Consider the following 20,625-nt stretch of genomic DNA (forward strand, 5'->3'; position numbering starts at 1 on the left):
GATTGATCTTAGAATTTATAATTGTGCGGTGTCTCATGATTGTCAAACTGTAGATAGGCAGAGAAAGATTGGGGAGGATTAGTCTTAACAGAGAAGTTTTAGTAGTCACTTGACTCTATCATACTACTCCTTTGGGTGTAGCTTTCTCTTTTGATAGAATAGTTTAATTAGTTTTATGCATTATTTATGATGTAAAAGGCTTCCCTGATAGCCTAGTTGGTAAAGAATCTGCCTGCAATGCTGGAGACCCTGGTTTGATTCCTGGGTTGGGCACATCCGCGGGAAAAGGGATAGCCTACCCACTCCAGCATTCTTGGCCTTCCCTTCAGGAAGATCCCCTGGAGAAAGAAATGGCAACCTACCCCAGTATTCTTGCTTGGGAAATCCAGTTGACAGAGGAGCCTGGTGGGCTACAGTCCATGGGGTCGCAAGGACTTAGTGACTGAACAACAAAAAAGTAATATTTGCTATTTCTGTACCATCTTGCTTAACCCCTCTTTTCCTTCTAGAAGAAGAATTGAGTGAACTCTTGGAATTGTGAAGAAGAGGGTTCTCTCTGTTGGTTTTTTCCCTCTTTTTATTCTCTACTGTTAACTTTACCCTCGGTTGCTTCTACGAGGACCTTCACCCTACTTTACTCACACTTCGAGAGTTTTCTTAATCACTGACTGGAGAAGAAGATAGGAAATTTGCTCACCTTCCTAGTATGTTAATATTCCAGTCCATTTGCCAAATTTTAACCTAAATAGGAAATACACAAAGGATTTGAGTCATCAGTAATAATTCACAATCTTAAAATATTGTTCTTAAACCTTATTCAAATTAGAAGCTGATATTGTATTTGCCAACTCAGAAGAAAGACGTCAGACATTTACTTAATTGATTGTAGACACGTAATATACAAGAGGAAAGTAGTTCTATTGTCCTTCCCTCATTCTGTACCATCCTCTTCCTTCCCTTTTAATATCCAGAGTTTCTTATGTTTCTATTATCCTCTGAACAGGGTGGCCATTGAAACCACAAAGACCACTCTGTCTCTAAAAATAATAATAATAAAATAAATTTTTAAAATATACTAAGACCGCTATGGTTCCTCACTGGACTGAGTGACCTGGGCCTCTAATAAATGCATTACCCTAGCTTTCTTCACCTCTAGCCCGTCAGCTTTCAGTAGTCAACAATCCCTACATATGATTCTGTATATAACATCTTCATTTTCTTTAATCATATTTTAAAAATTGCAGCTGTACTGAACACTAAGCAAAGGCTTATACTTAAAATACTTAAGACTATAAAGAAGCAATTCTGTTTCTGTTATCTGCTCTAGAGTAGAAGGTAAAGTGTTTTCCTTAGGACTTTTCAAAGTGCTGTAGTAGGGATGGAATTTAGACTCTTTGATTTTTCAACTTGGTAAATGATCCTTTCCTAAAATTACCTTACTAATAAAAGTAATCATGGCTTAATATTTTTTAAGTGAAAAAGGTTGTGAGGCAAAGCTAACTAATGGTTTTAGCTTGAATAATCTTAGACCCTTTGTTATCTTGGATGTTTCACTATTTGAGTTTTAGTTGAATCCTTGCTATGTACAGTTTAAAAATGAGACAGATTTTTACCTGAAACCTTAAATGTTTTCAGTGGCATGATTATATGTTTTCTGAAGGAGTCCTAAATTACCAGTGAAGAGTTTGGTGTAAAGGAGGATATCGAAGTATGATTTAAAAGTTTTTCTCTTAAGACCTAGTATATGGAAGATAAACAGATCTTAAAATAATACATTAACTTTTGTTCAAGCACTATCACATGCTTGGTTATTTAAAATTGATTATAGTTTTTAAGTGGATAAGCACTATAATTTTTACAGTCCAAGATACACATAGTATATTTTGGTGCTCAGTAGGTCTTCACACTCAAAATTTTACCAGTTTCAAATTTATTGATTCTATTTTTCTAGATTACATTGAGTACTTTTACAGTATACCATAAACAATGTTTTGACCAAATTTTAGAAAGATAAAACATAGTTCCTCTTTATACAGCAGGCATTGCCAGTAGACCTGAGCAGCAGTGGTATCAGAAGTCATGGAAGTGCTGGTTTTCATGGAGCATCTGCATTTGACCCCTGCTGTCCTGTTTCTTCTTCCCGAGCTGCAATCTTTGGCCATCAGGCTGCTGCTGCCGCTGCCCCGAGTCAGCCATTATCAATAGATGGTTATGGATCAAGCATGGTTGCCCAGCCCCAGCCCCAGCCCCCTCCACAAGCCTCACTGTCATCTTGTCGACATTATATGCCACCTCCTTGTAAGTATAAATTTAATAGGCAAAGAACTTAGAGGCACATAAATGAAGCATTGTACTCTCCTCCATTTAATAACCTTTCAGTAATTCTAATTTATAAATTTCTAGTATTTCCTTGACCAAAAAGTGGAGTGTATTTTTCCCATTTCATCCTTCCTTCACCTCATATACCTAAAGCGGTCTTCTTAAGCAAAAATGGCAGATGTTGTTTTAAAAGGTCTGGGAAAATAATAAAAAGTATCATATTTGTCTGATATACATTTTAACATTTATGTTTTAATATCTGTCTATTAGAAGTACATTGAATGGCACTTTAGATTCCTATAAAAGGAAATTCTAAGGAATTTATATTTATCCTTTAGTATTAAAAAGAAATTGGAAGGTTTAGTAGTTGTTTCTATGCATAGGAAAGTAAACTTTTAAGAATTCTGAAACTTAACTGAGATACAGGAGAAAATTCCTTGACAGAAAGCCAATTGTAGAAAGGTTATCTGTCCTCTTTTCATGCAAGCAATTAAAATAGAATCAGATATGACTTTTCTAAGAAATTGAAATCTATAAGATACAAGAAATGAGAAATAACCTTAGGCTGTGTATTTATTGCTTTGTTAAATCATAGGCTAATAATCAGATGGAAACTTATTAAATATTTTGATTTTTTAAAAAAGCACTGAAAATTCATGTCAGGAGTAAAGCAAAACATTGGCAAAGAAATTTGCTTTTGTCCCCTGATTACATACGAGGGATAATGTTCAGTTATTTATCTTCTTAGAATTCCAGTCCTATAATTTCAAAAATCTGTGTCCTGCATATACAGCTAGAGTCAACCCAGAATTTGCACAGTGAAATCTGGTGATACATCATTTATCTTTTCAAGAGTGCAAGTTTTTGCAAAGCATTAACTAGTGGACGAATTCCGTGTGTGAATGCTGGAAGGATGTGCAGGCTGTTCTGTAATAGTTGTTGATATTCATCTTTCATTTATCATCTTTTATTGGAAATTCAAAATGTGTGGTTTTCTCCCCCTCTTCTTTAAAAATAATATACTGAAGCAATTTATAAGTGTATCCTTTGCTTTTTTATATCCTAATCTAAAAAATTAATGTTTTCTTTTTATCATAAAAGTAACTTGTGTACACCTTAAGAAATTCAAATCAGAATAATATAAAATAAGAAGTTAAAAGTCCTTCTCCATTCTTCCCACTAATCCCAATACCGCAGTGGTAGCAGCTGTTTTATAGTTCATTATAAACACTTTCAGAAATTTTCTTTCTCTGCACATGTTATTATGACACATCTCTTATTATGACATATCTCTTCTTTTTTTTTTTTAAAAAAAAGGGATCATATCAAACAGTATTTCCCTCTTTTTCATTTTTAAAAAATTTAACAATATGTCTTAGATTTTTGTAAAATATAAAATTCTAGCTCATTGTTTTTAATATCCTCATAATATTCCATTGTATATTTAATTAGTCCTCAGTTGATGAACATTTAAATTATTTGTAGTTTTCTACTAGTCTGTAGGACAACTTCTAGGATTGAGATTGCTGGGTTAAAGTGACATGCTAAACTTTTAAGAAACAATATCAAGAACAATTTTGTTTGTCTGTTTATTTTTACTGGCAAGAACACATAATACAGAGAAGAAGGGAAATGGTCTGTGGGAATGCAGAATATATCACCTTTATACAATGATTAGTAATTATTTAGTTTAGATAAACAGTGCATTATAATGATGGCTGACGTTTTCACCACACACAAAAATTGGCAACTATGTGAGGTGATGTATATGTTAATTAAACTGATTGTGGTAGTCATTTCAAATTATCATATTATACACTTTAGATATATTGTTTTAATTGTTAATTATACCTCAGTATACCTCAGTAAAGTTGAAAAATCATTAATGAAGGGTTAAATAAATTGATTCATTCCAAAGCAAAACTTTAGCATTTTGTGATATAATAATTTATAGAGTTAGAGAACCTTGCTGTGAAACTGGGCAAAATGCTCTAAATTTGAGGAAGAATAGTTAACAGTTAGAGAACTTAGTGACTTCTTTTTTGATGACTAAGAAGTACTGAGCTTTGTGACTTCTTAGAGTAAAACACTGATTTGAAAATACAACTTTTAGAAAATTAGTTTAAAAATATGTCTCACAACTTAAATTGAGCTCAGTGAAAGTTTCCTTTAAATATATGCTAACATGTTTTCCTTTGAAGTACGGCTGAATGAGTCTGTGGTTACCTAACTTTAACCCCTGCTGTACGAATCAAAGCAATTAAAAATTGAAGGTAATCTTTCTGTAATGAAACTAGAGAAATGCTATGGCTCCATACCAGGCTACCAAGAAAATCTTACAAATAAAATGAAATTAGGGCTGAAATCCACAGAGGAGACAAACTTACTTTTAGACCTCAAACTGATGTTTATCTCTTAAGAGTAAGAGAGAAAAGTATTCCTTTAAGGGACCTTTCAACAGTCATTTTGCAACATAAAGATTCAGATTGAAGAAATGGGTGAAACCATCTTGATAAAGGCTGATTTTCATGGCAAGTTGCTAGCAAATATGCCCTCTACTTAATATATAGCACAGGAAAAATAGCATGGGGCAGGGAGAGAAGTGCAGTGGTGAACATACATGTTTACAGGCGTGCCTGGGACTTGCAAGTTCCTTTCCTCTCTATAGTGCTATATAACCATTAATGATGAAAGAAAACATGATTTATGTGTTTATAAATATATAATTTTTACATTTGATTTTACAAAAGCAAAACACTTATGGCAAAGTAAAATTGCCAGGAGACAATTTGGAAAAATGTTTATACTGTGACAATGTTTATACTATACTTTTTCTTATGACAAAGCTCCCATGTATACAAGGAATACTTATAAATCAATAAGAAAAAGGTGAATTATAAGCTAAGAATGTGAATAGATAATTCTGGGAAGAAATATAATTGATTAATGAATACAAAATTTTTTTCTGATTAGCATGTAAAAAATGTGACAATGTAATTAGTCAGGAACTCTCATGTACTATTGATGGTAATTAATTATGTAAACTTTTGGGAAAGGTGTTTTGTCAACTAGTATCTGAATTTAGATCAAATGGCCAACATCCGTTGGATCCTAGAAAAAGCAAGGGAATCCCAGAAAAACGTTTACTTCTGCTGCATTGACTACACTAGTGGATCACAACAAACTGTGAAAAGCTCTTAAAGAGATGGGAATAGCAGAGCACCTGGCCTGCCACCTGGGAAACCTGTATGTGGGCCAAGAAGCAACAGTTAGGGCCTTACAAGGAACAACTGACCGGTTCAAACTGGGAAAGAAAGACGTCAAAGCTGTATATTATCACCCTGCTTATTTAACTTATATGCAGAGTACATCATGCAAAATGCTGGGCTGGATGACGCACAAGCTGGAATCAAGATTGCTGAGAGAAATAACCTCAATAACCTCAGATGTGCTAAAGAGCCCCTTGATGAAGGTGAAAGAGGAAAGTGAAAAAGCTGGCTTGAAACTCAGCATTCAGAAAACTAAGGTCATGGTATCTAGTCACATCACTTCATGGAAATAGATGGGGGAAAAAATGGAAACAGTGACAGACTTTATTTATTTCCTTGGGCTCCAAAATTGCTGTGGATGGTGACTGCAGCCACGGAATTAAAAGCACTTGCTCCTTGTAATAATAGCTATGACAAACCTAGACAGCATATTAAAAAGCACAGACATCACTTTGCCAACAAAGGTCCATATAATCAAAGCTGTGGTTTTTCCAGTAGTCATGTATGGATATGAGAGTAGAACCATAAAGAAGGTTGAGCACTGAAGAATTGATGCTTTTGAACTGTGATGTTGGAGAAGACTCTGACAGCCCCTTGGACAGCAAGGATATAAAACCAGTCAATCCTAAAGGAAATCAACCCTGAATATCATTGGAAGAACTGATGCTGAAGCTAAAGCTCCAGTATTTTGGCCACCTGATGCGAAGAGCCAATCTTTCCCTGATGCTGGGAAAGATTGAGGGCAAGAGAAGGGTACAACAGAGGATGAAGTGGTTGAATGGCATCATTGACTCAGTGGACATGAGTTTCAGCAAACTCTGGGAGACAGTGAAGGACAAGGAAGCCTGGCGTGCTGCAGTCTATGGAATAACAAAGAGTCGAACATGATAAACAACAGTAATCTGAATTTAAATTATTCTTTCAGACTCATAACTGCTTATAGGAATTTATGCTATAGAAACTTCCTGTGAGTGGTGTGTATGAATGTATGCCTTTGTGTTCAGACACCGTGTACAAGGGCATGTATGAAAGAGAGTACAAGAGGAATTATACACAGAGATGTTTATTGCAGCTTTGGTTTGCTTCCAGTTTTTATCAATGGCGTTTTCTTCAATAAATTTTGGTGCCTTCTTGTAATGAAATGCTGTGAATGAAGTAAAGCTATATATATTGACTTGAGAAGATACCTATGATTACTCAAAGAAGAAAGCAGGTTGCCAAACAAGACTAAGCAGACTCAAGCATTGATAAAGTATTTATAAAGTAAAATACACTAATATGTTTGTAAAGTATAACATAAATGTATTATGGCAATATATGTTTAACCTTGTGGTGCTTGTGCTTTTCTTACAGATGCTTCTTTGACAAGACCACTTCATCATCAAACCTCTGCCTGCCCCCACTCTCATGGAAACCCTCCTCCTCAGGCTCAGCCTCCACCTCAAGTGGATTATGTTATTCCTCATCCTGTTCATGCTTTCCATTCTCAAATATCGTCTCATGCCACATCTCACCCTGTGGCAGCCCCACCTCCAACTCATTTAGCCAGTACAGCTGCACCAATCCCTCAGCATCTTCCTCCCACACACCAGCCAATTTCACACCATATTCCAGCCACAGCACCTCCAGCACAAAGACTGCACCCTCATGAAATGATGCAGAGGATGGAAGTTCAAAGAAGGAGAATGATGCAGCACCCAACGTATGTTCTACATTTTTAGAAAGATAATCACCCTTTATTCTTTGCCTTCTATTTCCATTGGCTTTTAAAACTGTAAAGTCTTCAGAAGCGATATAGCTATACTTAATCTTTAGTTCACTAGGAAATTAATTTTTTACTAACCAGAATGTCTTATCCTGAGTTGTAGGTGCTGACATAAAAATTTTATATCAGGTTATTTCATATGAAAAGACTGTAAAAACAAAAAGAACTTTTTGTTTTCTTTGGAAAACTCAGGATCTGATATTCTAATTTGGGGCAGTGTACTTTGTTGGTCTTATTCTGCCTGCCTATTAAAGTTATGCAGGAAAATTGCTACACTGGTTCATCTATATATTGTCTGTAGCTTCTTTTACGCTGCAAAAACCAAGTTGAGTAGTTAGAACAGAAACCATGTGGCCTATAGAGCAAGCAATATTAAGTATTTGGCCCTTACAGAGTGTTTGCAGACTCTTGATTTAATCAATGATCTGGCTCTTGTGTAACTTCTTTCTTTAGTTATATAATTTAAGGTTATATTTAGAATCTGTGACTATTTCTGTCATTTTAATACAGTGCCTCTTTATATAGAAAGTTGCCAATTAATATTTCTATCTTCCAGTATCTAGAAAATTACTTGTTCTGAATCATTAAGGTTAAACATGAAAACTCTGTATATGTGTTTGAAACTAGTAGAAAATGAGAATTAGACTATAAAAATGAATCCCTAGAACTGTTTTTTTTTCTCAAGTGCCATTCGTTTAGAACTTTGTTACCATTTACATTTGTAAATTTGACAGACTTTAGAAAGAGAAAATACTGTAAGCTGGACTGATGAATAAAGAGTGTGAATAGAAGTAATACCAGTTTCCCAGATGTGTTGACATGTAGTTGCATGTGTTTGAAGAAAATGCACAGGTTAAATTTTTTTCCTTAGAAGTTTTTTTTTTTTTACTTAGAAGTTTTATCCATTAAAATGGATGAGTATTATTACAGCAAAAAGATGAAGCAAGATAGTTTTTATTTCTTCTGTTTTATATGTTTATATAGACAACTTCCTTGTGTCTGAAGCATATGCTGGAGTATTAATTTTTTAAATTTTATTTTCATTTAGTTCCTGTTATTCTATTTAAACTATCTGCCATATTATAAAGATACTGTTTTTTCCCTTGGATGATATTTGGATTGGAGACATTGAAATAAATGAGTAGTGAGAATTTGTGGGACTATGGTTTCTTGATTTATTGTTAATCATTAAGTTTATTGTTACAGAGTTAATTTCAAGACTAATCTATAGATGTTTATAATATTAATACTAGATTGTTTTTTTCTACATTAAGAAATAACCAATTATTCAATTATTTCCAGTGGTCTTTTTGTGTTCTGTGTTTCCAGGCGGGCACATGAACGCCCCCCACCCCATCCACATAGGATGCACCCAAATTATGGTCACGGGCATCATATTCATGTGCCTCAGACTATGTCCTCACATCCTCGACAGGCTCCGGAGAGATCTGCCTGGTCAGTATCTTATTTATTTCAGAGCTGTGATCAGTTTCTTGTGGTAGAAAAAGTTGGAAGAGATACTTTGTAGGGGAAGGGTAATGTGGGGACTTGCCTGGTGGTCCAGTGGCTGAGACTAGACTTTCAATGCAGGGAGTCTGGGTTCGATCCCTGGTCAAGGAACTAGATCTCACGTGCTGCAACTAAGAGTTCGCATTCTGCAAGTAAAGATCCCACATGTCACAACAAGATTGAAGATCCTGAGTGTTGCAACTAAGATCTAAGCACAGCAAATAGCTAGATATATAAAATTTTTTTTAAGGATAATACAGAGAAACTGAATTACAGCTTAGCTGTGACTCACTGTCTCTGGGTGAGTCATAAGAGACTTGGGGAGGAAAGAGTAGCAACTTGAGTTCTAGGGCAGGGAACCCTGTCAAACTGGAATAGAACTTTTTTGTTGTTGTTTCTCAGAGATCTACCATCAAAGTAAAGTCCCTAAATTTTTTATAACTTCTTTATCCAGCACCTCCACCTTTGTACTCAGGTTTGCTGTACCTCCTTTAACCCCTGCTATTGACAAGGGAAATCCAGCCTGGATCCTCCAGGCTTGAGTTATTTCCTAGAGAAATGGAGGCAAATTTGCATTAATTTTCTTTCTGAATCTGTTTTCTGTAGGTAGCTATTGAGATCTTGATCCACAGTGACTTTTCAGACAAAATATAAAATGAGAATAAATAAATGAAGATTTGATATTTACCAGTTTTACTTTCTAAAATTTTGTTTACCCTTGCTTTATAAGGTATAGAAGTGTTTACTCTTCGAATTATCCTTGATGCCAACAATCCAGAGGCACTATCCAACAAACAAAAGACGTGGGGGCAATATTCATATAAACCAAAAAAGTAAACTCAATTGTATATGCTTCTCATGAAAAATCAGACTTTTAGATTGGAAGGAACCTTAGGGCCACTCATATGTCCTTCCTTTGTAAGGTGTGAAACTGGATACAGATGCCTTGCTCCTCATGGTCACAAAGTTGAACCTTTGAATTTTGGTTTCTAAAATGAACTTGAAATTATTAGTTATATCTTTTGGGCTAAATTATCTTTTTTTTCTCAGCTAAGTAAGATAAGAATCTTCAGATGACATTAAAAAATGTAAACATACTCCTGCATTTCTGTTGAAAATAGACACTGTAAGGATGTCTAACATTTAAACTGTTCTCCTTTGTCAGGGAACTGGGAATTGAAGCTGGAGTAACTGCAGCTACTTATACACCTGGAGCATTGCATCCTCACTTGGCTCATTACCATGCACCACCCCGGCTTCATCACTTGCAATTAGGAGCTCTACCTTTAATGGTAAAATAGGAAGATTTCAAAATTCTGACATAGTTGCCTTCAAAAACTGTTCTTCCTTTTCTAAATTATTTTTTGGAAATATTTTTAATGTATTAGTTGTTAATAGGTGTTTCAGTAGAGGATTAGAATTATTATTATTAGATTGAAATTGTGCTATAAGAAGGTATTAGATACAGTAAAATATGTGTTTGTATCTGCAGTGTTACATATACTCTTCTTGATGTAAAAAATGACATTTTTTTTTTGTTTATACTGACATGATAATCTTTATCTGCTTTTAGTGGGATATCTGCTTTATTATCATAAATGGTAATGGGTCTGTTCTAATGCATTCATACTTTATTTTCTGATCAGTAGAAAGACTCTACTAATTCTCTGTAACTGATTTGAGCAGATTCAGATTTTGTTGATACCAGTTTGAGTTCTAAAGAGCAAATTCAGCAAAAATTGAGTTTTCTTTTCACATAATACATATTGCGTAATACAGAGAAGTGAGTAGTTTTGTAGGGGTAGAAGTATTGCAGAGAAGGTTTCCAAGACACTTTACTATACATGCAACTTCTAAGCAAGCTTTGGAATTGAGAATGGCACTCTTAAAGTGACTACATCATGTAAAGAGCTTTCAGATAGCATAAGCACAGGGAAATCCAAGTTGCTGTTTCTAGATCTTAGGGGTGAAGGTTACTCAGCAATGAAATATGTGCACTGCCAAGAAACTAGAACTTAGGCTTCATTGAAAGAGGAATGTCTTGATCATGTTTATGTTGTTAGAGTGATTTAATCAGATTGCACCTAAATAGACCATCTCTTCAGTTGTGTGGAAAATAGGTTTCATGATGGAAGCAAGGACGCATTATAGTAGAAGAGATGAAAGTTGATAAATGATTGAACAAGGGCAGTGGCAGTTGACCTAAAAATGATGGGCTCTGTTTGAGTAATATTTAAGATGATTCCCAGATATCTAGCTTTGGTTGTTAGGTGTATGTATCGTGCTGCCATTCACTAATTTGGAGAATATTAGATGAGGATTTAGGGAAAGGGTTAGGTGAGTTAGATTTTGGACATATTGAATCTGAGATATATGTGTCAGGGTGGACTGTCCAGTGGGAAGTTGGATTTATGGTCTGGATCTCCTTTAACTCAAACTGGTCTTTGAGTTAAAGATAGGTTGTGATCTGTCAATATAAAATATTACATGTGTCACATGTCTGTCATATTACATGAATCCATGGAAGAAGATTAGATTTCTAAGAAAAATGTGCAAACTGATGAGAGATTGAAAGAACCTTGGCCAATAATAATACTGTATTTAAATGATAATACTGTATTTAAATGATAATACTGTATTTCAGGGCCTCCTGGGTGGCTCAGTGCTAAGAGGAACCTGGCAGGCTACAGTCCATGTGGTCACAAAAGGGTCAGACACAACTTAGCAACTAAACAACAACAACTGTACTTCAAACAAATAATTCCAAGAATTGGCTAGGATAATTGAGGAGAAACAAAGTTAGAATAATGTCAAAATAATATGGTCAGTAGTGTTTCATCACAAAAAAGTAAAGTTTGAAAAATGCTGAATGCATTTGGCATTAGAGTGGTTTCTGGCAGCTTTTGTCAAAGTGATTTCAGTAATGGTGAGGGATGGAGGTTGGAGTGCCTCTTAGATCACAGTAAGGTAGGGAAAGTTAAAATATGTGGAGATTGAATATAAACCACTTGCTGTATAAACTTGGCTATGAAGGGAAAGTGGGAAATAGCCTTGGCATTTAGTCCAGGATTGATTCTTCCTTGGTGGCTCAGATGGTAAAGAATCTGCCTGCAATGCTGGAGATCTAGGTTCAATCCCTGGGTAAGTGCAATCCCCTGGAGAAAGGAATGGGTACCCACTCCAGTATTTCTGCCTGAAGAGTTCCCTGTATAGAGGAGCCTGGCAGGCTCTAGTCCATAGGGTGGCAAAGAGTCAGACACGACTAAGTGACTAACACTCTCTCACTATTAGGATTAGAGAGACAACCTGGGTTTGGAGAAACTTGAAGGTAATTTTAGGTTTAAGACAAAACAATGGTAACAGGGAGGACTTGTTTGAAGACATACAGAAAAAGGGTGGGTAGCAGTTAAGGATGGTCCAGGTTAGGGAAACAAGAGAAAGGGGGAGCAAATGATAGAGCTCACCTTTGGGTAAGAGAAAGAGGAAGATTATCCCTAAAAGTTAGAGAAAGGAGGCTAGAGAGGGTTACAAGAGATGTGCAGGTTTTAAGTAATTTAGAAGCAGGAGTTCCTTTCTGATTTTTTCATTTCTCTTGGAGATGTGTAGGAAGATAGGTTATCTGCTTAGAGCTGGATACTATTGATCTTGATTATAAGGAAAGTTGCAGATACTTAAATAATAGACTATTTAAAGGGTAAAAAATTATTGCTTATTTTAAATGCTTTTCCATGTGTGAACTGTCTTTTAAAGCTGTAAAACATGCTAGAAGTGTATTATGATTTAGTAGAAGCCACATAATTCTGGAGATTTGTTTATAAAAATGCAAGAATGGTCTTAGATTATCCCTTTCCTAACACTATGGTCAGCTCTAGTTATTCATGGTAGTTAATGTACTATAGAGTTACTGTGAATGCTGACAAAATAGATATTGAACCATTATTCCCAGGGTAAATACAGCCCTAGGTTAGTGCAAACCTCCAGTCCCAACAACCAATGCATAACCTTGTTTTAATGTATTTTTCTGTTTAGAGACACCTTGTTTGATATATACTGTTGATTCATTGACATTGAGCACATGGCCAAGCTCATGATACCATAACTCATGCCTGAATGAAGCTTATGTACACATATTTTCTCCATAAGGCACGTCACAGCCTTCTTGCACTTAGGAACCCTAACTAACAATTAAGCATTATGTTTGGGGATCAGTTTAAACAACAGAATGACCTATACAAAGTACAAAAATGTGAAAAACATTGCACTTAATACATTGCAAAAAAGACACTTGTTTACAGTGTAAGAACTGAAACAAGTGGGCAGGGTCTTGTTCTTCCTCAGCTGGGAGCACAGTATTGGGTAACTCAGATTTTTTTGCTGCTCTGTGCAGGTCTATGAATGACTTGTGAGAGCACAACTATTGATTTTGGAGTTACAAACAAATTCTGTCAAGTAGGTGAGCTCACAAATAAGATTGTGAAGATTGACCTTAGCTAACAAAAAGTTAGAAACTGTTAAACTTTCACTAATAGAACCAAACCAAAAGAGCAGCCAAAGGTACCTTTGGCTATTTGGGAGTTAGAGAAAGGGAAATAAAACTTTTATCCTGAAATTAAGTTTTGTTAGAAAATTTTATGCATTTCTATTTCTTAATACTGTATAATAAAGCTCTCTGAAATTGACCAGATCTTTTTTTAATGTAAATTTATTTATTTTAATTGAAGGCTAACTACTGTATAATATTGTATGAAATTGACCAGATCTTATGAAAATTTTACTCTGTATATGTTTAGGCTACTAAGAGCATCATTCTTAGGTTTGAGTATTCCCTACTTAGGATTCTTTGTGCAAAATAAATCAAGTAGAAGAGAATCTGTTATCTCATGGAACTGCTGTTTCTGTTTTTTTCCTTCTGATGATAATTTAAAAGTTATTATAAATGAGATCATTTTTGAAGAGGAACCTGTTAACAGAATGCCTTTTTTGGAGTTATGTATACTTCCTGAAGTTGATTTTTTTGAGAAGCTATATGGAGAAAATTGAGTATCTGAATTATTGGATGGTAGCAATAAAACTTGAGCCTGTTCTTAATTCATTTAGCTTACCTGTTCTCTTAAAATAGGTTCCTGACATGGCAGGCTATCCTCACATTCGTTACATTTCATCAGGCTTGGATGGAACATCATTCAGAGGTCCTTTCAGGGGCAATTTTGAGGTATGTAATAGCATTAATGAAGATATTTGCCACAGTATCTATAATGTAAAAAGAGAGTATGTGTAATATTAATAGTTACAAGTATAGGATTGCTGCAGTGACTGAGGGTCAAAAGGCAGTAACACATCTATATTGTTTCTAGGGATTATTATAGAAAGGTTTATTAGTAATATTAATCTTAGCATCAGAAATTACCCCAATATTGAAGAAGAGTAATTGAAAATATCTACTAATAGAAGAATGTAGAAATTTATTCAGCTCAGTCACTCAGTCGTGTCCGACTCTTTGCGACCCCATGAATCGCAGCACGCCAGGCCTCCCTGTCCATCACCAACTCCCGGAGTTCACTCAGACTCACGTCCATCGAGTCCGTGATGCCATCCAGCTGTCTCATCCTCTGTCGTCCCCTTCTCCTCCTGCCCCCAATCCCTCCCAGCATCAGAGTCTTTTCCAATGAGTCAACTCTTCGCATGAGGTGGCCAAAGTACTGGAGTTTCAGCTTTAGCATCATTCCTTCCAAAGAAATCCCAGGGCTGATCTCCTTCAGAATGGACTGGTTGGATCTCCTTGCAGTCCAAGGGACTCTCAAGAGTCTTCTCCAACACCACAGTTCAAAAGCATCAATTCTTCGGCGCTCAGCCTTCTTCACAGTTCAACTCTCACATCCATACATGACCACTGGAAAGACCATAGCCTTGACTAGACGGACCTTTGTTGGCAAAGTAATATCTCTGCTTTTGAATATGCTATCTAGGTTGGTCATAACTTTCCTTCCAGGGAGTAAGCGTCTTTTAATTTCATGGCTGCAGTCACCATCTGCAGTGATTTTGGAGCCCCCAAAAATAAAGTCTGACACTGTTTTCGCTGTTCCCCATCTACTTGCCATGAAGTGATGGGACCAGATGCCATGATCTTCGTTTTCTGAATGTTGAGAATTTTATTAAATATAAATATCAGATAAAGAACCATACCATTAAATGTGCTAGAAAAACCTTAATGCCTTTTTTTTTTTTTTTAAATAAATGTAGTATGTGGAACTGTGCTCAGTGTTTGTGGCATCCTGGATGGGAGGGGAGTTTGAGGGAGAATGGATACATGTATTGTATGTGCCAAGTCCCTTTGCTATTCACTAGAAACTATCACAACATTGTTAATTGGCTCTACCCCAATACAAAATAAGAAGTTAAAAATTTTTTAAATGCACTAGACTTATATGCTTTACTGAACCCATGTGATGCTTGTAATACATTAGAATTTAGTGATAACATTTTTTCTATAAATTTACTCTTTGCAATATATCTGGGAAATAAGTACTATCAGTTTTTTGACTAGTACATTGTTTTTGATAGTTCTGATATTCTCATGGGTAGATGAATATAATTTAACCATTCTAGGAAAACATTTAGGTTTTTAAAATATTTTTTCTACTATAATCAATGCCTAATGCTTTTTGACTAAGCTTAATTTTTAGAGAAGCATTGCTACAGAAAAGGAAACCTAAGTAATTCAGTTTTTTGCTAAATATCTTTGAATTTTCTGGAAGAACAGATCATTTAAATATGATTAAAGTTTTGTTTCTTCATGTCAGTTTGGAATTTGGAATCAAGAATTATTGTTTGACTTGTTTCCCTATTTTACTGCAGTGACTTCATCTTCTAGATGCATACAAGCTTACTGACTTATATAGGATCATGTCATAATACATTGTTCTAGTCTACCAAGATAACTTTGCCATACCAGTTCAGTTAGCTGAGAAATAATTACAAACAGCCATTTGCCTTACCATATATGAGTTTTGAGTACTCTATTTACATTGCATGTTTATAAATATGGTACTTTATTGCTTTTACAATACTGATTGTGCTGTTCAAGGAATAATAATGCTGGCTTTTAATACTGATTATTCTTCTTCTTCAGGAACTTATTCATTTAGAAGAAAGATTAGGAAATGTCAATCGTGGAGCATCCCAGGGGACAATTGAAAGATGTACATATCCACATAAATATAAAAAGGTAAGCATTTGTTCTGTGAAACATCTACATTATTGTTGAAATGCATAACATTTAATATCATGGACTTTTTTCAAGTTTGTGGCGTCTATCAACTACATTTTTTTATTATTAAAACAATATATGCATGTGGTTAAAAAATCTAAAACTATAAATTGAAGTCTGTTACTCTAATGATCCTAGTTTTCCTTCCCAAAAGAAAAATCATGCTTAAAGATTTCTTAGGTAATCTTCCAAGTATTTTTAATAATGTGCATATGTATATATTTTTTCTTCCACTTTTGAAAATAACTCAAAGGGGATAATATGCATACAGTTTTTGTCCATTTTCTTTTTATTCTATGTCAGCACCTACAGATGACCTGTATTCTTACTAATAGCTTATACAGAATTCCATCCTATAGGTACCATAATTTAGCTACTCAGTTGTTTGGATGGGAACTTAATTGACCTACATTTCTTATATTCTACCCTTATATTCCTTATGTAGTGTTACATCTAGAAGATGTGCAGTAGGCACATTAAATAAATTTCTTTCAACAAACAATGTTCTATACTATAGAGACTAATGAAGTTTGAAAATGACTGTTCGTTGTATTTTTCACCCTTTTCCTAAGATTATTAATGGGGTATTACCATTCAATGTAAGTCCTCTTAACTGTTTAAGCTAAATACTATAACTAGCATTCATTTTTGAACATTATCTGAAACATTTATTAATGAAACGAAGTGTTTCATCTGGCTGTACCTCATGATGGGACAGAATAGTATATAGGATCCTGATTGTGAGTTAGAAATGATAGATTTCAGACTGATGAATATGTTACTTTTAATTTTGATGCTGATTATTTAAGGGTCTTATGAGAACACTTCGTTGATAATAGTCACTTAATTCATCCTTTAATTCATGGCAATTTTATCTGGGAAATATGTTGTGGGTGAATGTATGGTTTTGTTTTGTTTTGTTTTTCAAATAAACACAAACTTTACTCAGTTGTTCAATAATGTCATCTCTACTAACAAGGTAACAACTGATTGGTTCTCACAGAGGAAACTGCACTGCAAACAAGATGGGGAAGAAGGGACTGAGGAAGACACAGAGGAAAAATGTACTATCTGTTTGTCTATTTTAGAGGAAGGTGAAGATGTGAGGTAACTAAACACTAATTATCTAAAATTCATTGTCAGAACTGGACAAGAGATTTCATTTGAGGGAATTCTCTTGTCGTCCAGTAGTTAAGACTCTGCACTTTGAGCTGCTGAGGGTGCTGATTCAGTCCTTGGTCAGGGAACTAATCTCTCACAGACCTGCAATACAGCCAAAATAAGAGGAATTTTATTATAAAGCAGACCAGAAACCAAATAAAGGTTACTCCTAGTGTACCCTGTTACCAGTCTCTGATATGTAGAATTGCCTTCTAATAGTGAATAAAACAGTGAAAAGATTAAGTTTCTGTATTAAAATCAAAGAGAAATATAGTACCTGTTTTAGGGCCACACCAAGACTTGGCCAGGGGGATTTTGTGGTCAAGATTGTCTTATCTGAATCTTGTAGGACGGAGAACTTGAGAGATGAGAGACTTTGGAGGCCAAAACATGTATATTAATGTTTCTCCAAAGCTTACAGAGAGGGATCCAGAGTAGCTCCATGCAGTTTGTTTTACATCATCATTTATAAAGTGATCTTGTCCTAAAATTTCCTCTCAATTTGTAGACTGTTTTCTTCTTGCAACTATGTGATTTAGAAAATGTTATTATGCTAGCCAAATATTTTAGACTTTTCTTCTTATAATCTGTTAAGTAACTGTTTTGTTCCTATTCTGTTTTTTCGAATGTAACATAATCCCATATGAAGCAAGTTCTATAACATATATAACAACTGTATCTTATTTCTTCAGTTGACTAAGAGAGAAGAAAAAGTTATAAACTTTTATTGTCTACTATATCACATAGAAGGTTGTTTGAACACTGTATTTCCAATGAAGATTTATAAATATAGATAATTATTTTTTTACAGTATTGATAATACTGTACAGAGAGTAATTAGAACACCTCTTTTTAGCTATTTTTACAAAATATGAAATCTGAAATGTACAACAACTCAACAGTGGTGAAGTTGAAATTGACACTTAAGTCAGTAACCTTTATTCTACCGTTAGGTTTGATATTAGCATGTTAGTGCATGGAAGCTTTATTTATTTCTCTATTTCTAATTGATAGTATAGTGTACTAAAGCAAACATATCTGTTTAATCTGCTTTTAAAAGAGTAGCATAGTACGATATAACATGAAAATAATCTCATGAAACAATATTAATAACCTTTAATCAATCATGTACTTTAATGTGTTAAAGAGATCCTCTAGACAGAAAATAATATTGCATATTAAGACATTCCTTAATTAGTATGATATGGCTGCTGTGTGTTTACAGAATTCTTTTGAGAGAACTAAGTGAGAAATTTTTGGAAAGTGCTTCATAAATACAATGATTTGATATTTAAAATATATTTACAGTATTATGTTGTGGGGAACATATTGCCAGCTCTAATAAATTGGCAGCTCATGTATAGAAACAAAGTTGGAATAATTGTTACTGTAGTTGTTGTTCTTAAAATTCTTGAGATTTTATATAATTTGATTCTTTAGCTGTGACAGTTAATTATCTTGGTCATTAATACATTACATTGCCCCAAGTATTAATTTAATGTAGGTATATAATCTTGAGTAGGGAGGGGTTTTTTTTTTGTTTTTTTTTTTTTTAACAGAAGAGAAAATGTTTAGTAACTTCAGAACATTACTGAAGTATTGCGTGTATCATTTGTTTAAATGCCACTGCACTTGTCATAAAATTAACTTTTGCTTTTTGTTTTGTTTACTTATAATAGACGCCTTCCCTGTATGCACCTTTTCCACCAAGTGTGTGTTGACCAGTGGTTGATCACCAATAAGAAGTGCCCCATTTGCAGAGTGGACATTGAGGCCCAGCTGCCAAGTGAAAGTTGACACCATGTTTCAGAACTCTTACCCTCCCTCTCATTCCCACCCTCCTGGTACTGCAGTCAACCAAAGATGGCATGACTTACCTGCGCAGATTCGGAAGCCTTGAACTTAAGAGTGCTGGCTCTGCTACATGGTACAACTAATGCTAGACCTACAGTTTATGTATACAGTTGATTTTGATGTATTTATAAAAGCTTTTTTTTTTTCTAGATTTGACATTTTTCCTGTATCATTTTACTGTATTTTTGCATGGTTCCTTGTATTGCATTTCTTTGCACATATTATGGGCTTGTGACCCTAAACTTGCAGGCAAGATTAGCTGCTTTAGTAAGTAGAATTTTGTGGTCTTTTTGGTTTTTACATAGTACCAGGTCTTGAGAATTATGAATTTTTTTATCCATTACTAACGTTTAATTTAATCAATCATGTACTTTAGTTTAATGTATAAAGATCCTCTAGAAAATGATAATATTGTGTATTAAGACATTCCTTAATTAGGACAAAATGGCTGCTGTATATTTACAATATGGAGTTCTGAGTTCAATACCATCCTTGATACCAGGAACAGAATACAAACCATTTTCAATCAGATGCAGGTGGTACTCACATCACCAGAGTGATCAATAGAATTCTTCTTGGTGTATCCTTTTCCTTTTAGCACAATGCAGATAGAGTTGAATATTAATACCATACATTTAGACTGCTGTTCCTATTGTATTTATCTTTTTCCTCCATCGTTTAGAACTTTATTTCCCAGATTCAATTTTTGCTGCTGTGAAACAGCTCTGATGAACACTAAATATTAATTTCAATTAGCTGGATTGTATATACTTGCAGATTTAACAAAATTTTAGGGAAATTGAAGAAGACATGTAGAATTTCATTCAGTCTTCTGCTAAGCACGCATAGTAAAGATATCTGCTTACATTGATTTTTGTAAACACATTTAGTCAGGATTTAGAATTGCAGTCACTGGCAGGTATCTATGCATTCATAGAACTTCTAAAGGTCCCAGAATCACTTTTAAAGGGATTTTTATTAGTTTAAAGATAAATAAAGTCAGCTGAATCTACATGTCTCTTGTTTTATTTCTCTTTAAGCTTGAAAACAGTAAATCTGCAGATACTGTGAGGCACAAATTATACTGTCAACCTACTGTTGCTCTGGTTTTAGACTCCCACTTCATACATTACCAAGAGTCGATCACTGATTTAAAATTTTTAATTTCTATAGTTAAGATTTACTGCATAATATAGAATATTAAAGTTAAGTTAATGTACTAACATTTCTCTTTTGGAGAAAGTTTTAATCCACTTCAGGATGCATATTATCAAGATACTTTCATATACAGGATAGCCTAATTTTATTTGTCTAAATATGCTTAATATGCCCCAGATTGCAAATGCATCAGTCAGTAACATCACTGTCTGTATGTGGAAGACATGTTCCCATGGATCATATGTGAAGATGTCGATAAGCTTGCATTAAGCCACCTGCTTTGTAAGTGGATTGATTAATAAATAACTTATATTTCTATTGTC

At 34.6% G+C, this 20,625-nt stretch overlaps 1 protein-coding gene across 7 annotated transcripts in view; it reads left to right on the forward strand.

The window, feature by feature from the left end:
* RNF111 (ring finger protein 111) overlaps positions 1–20,625 on the forward strand; it is an 84,178-nt gene extending 63,553 nt beyond the window's left edge. For 2 of the 7 annotated variants that reach the window (XM_040226628.1, XM_040226629.1), the window contains exons 7-14: positions 2,037–2,298; positions 6,942–7,290; positions 8,656–8,808; positions 10,028–10,154; positions 13,982–14,074; positions 15,992–16,087; positions 17,109–17,236; positions 18,970–20,625. In XM_040226628.1, the coding sequence (XP_040082562.1) occupies positions 2,037–2,298; positions 6,942–7,290; positions 8,656–8,808; positions 10,028–10,154; positions 13,982–14,074; positions 15,992–16,087; positions 17,109–17,236; positions 18,970–19,087 (1,326 nt within the window). In that variant the 3' untranslated portion in view covers positions 19,088–20,625. The remainder of the gene's footprint in view (positions 1–2,036; positions 2,299–6,941; positions 7,291–8,655; positions 8,809–10,027; positions 10,155–13,981; positions 14,075–15,991; positions 16,088–17,108; positions 17,237–18,969) is intronic. The other 5 variants (XM_040226631.1, XM_040226633.1, XM_040226630.1 and 2 more) reach the window with 5 other exon arrangements.

The sequence above is a fragment of the Oryx dammah genome, unplaced genomic scaffold (assembly GCF_014754425.2).
Source record: "Oryx dammah isolate SB20612 unplaced genomic scaffold, SCBI_Odam_1.1 HiC_scaffold_26, whole genome shotgun sequence".
Classification (NCBI taxonomy): domain Eukaryota; kingdom Metazoa; phylum Chordata; class Mammalia; order Artiodactyla; family Bovidae; genus Oryx; species Oryx dammah.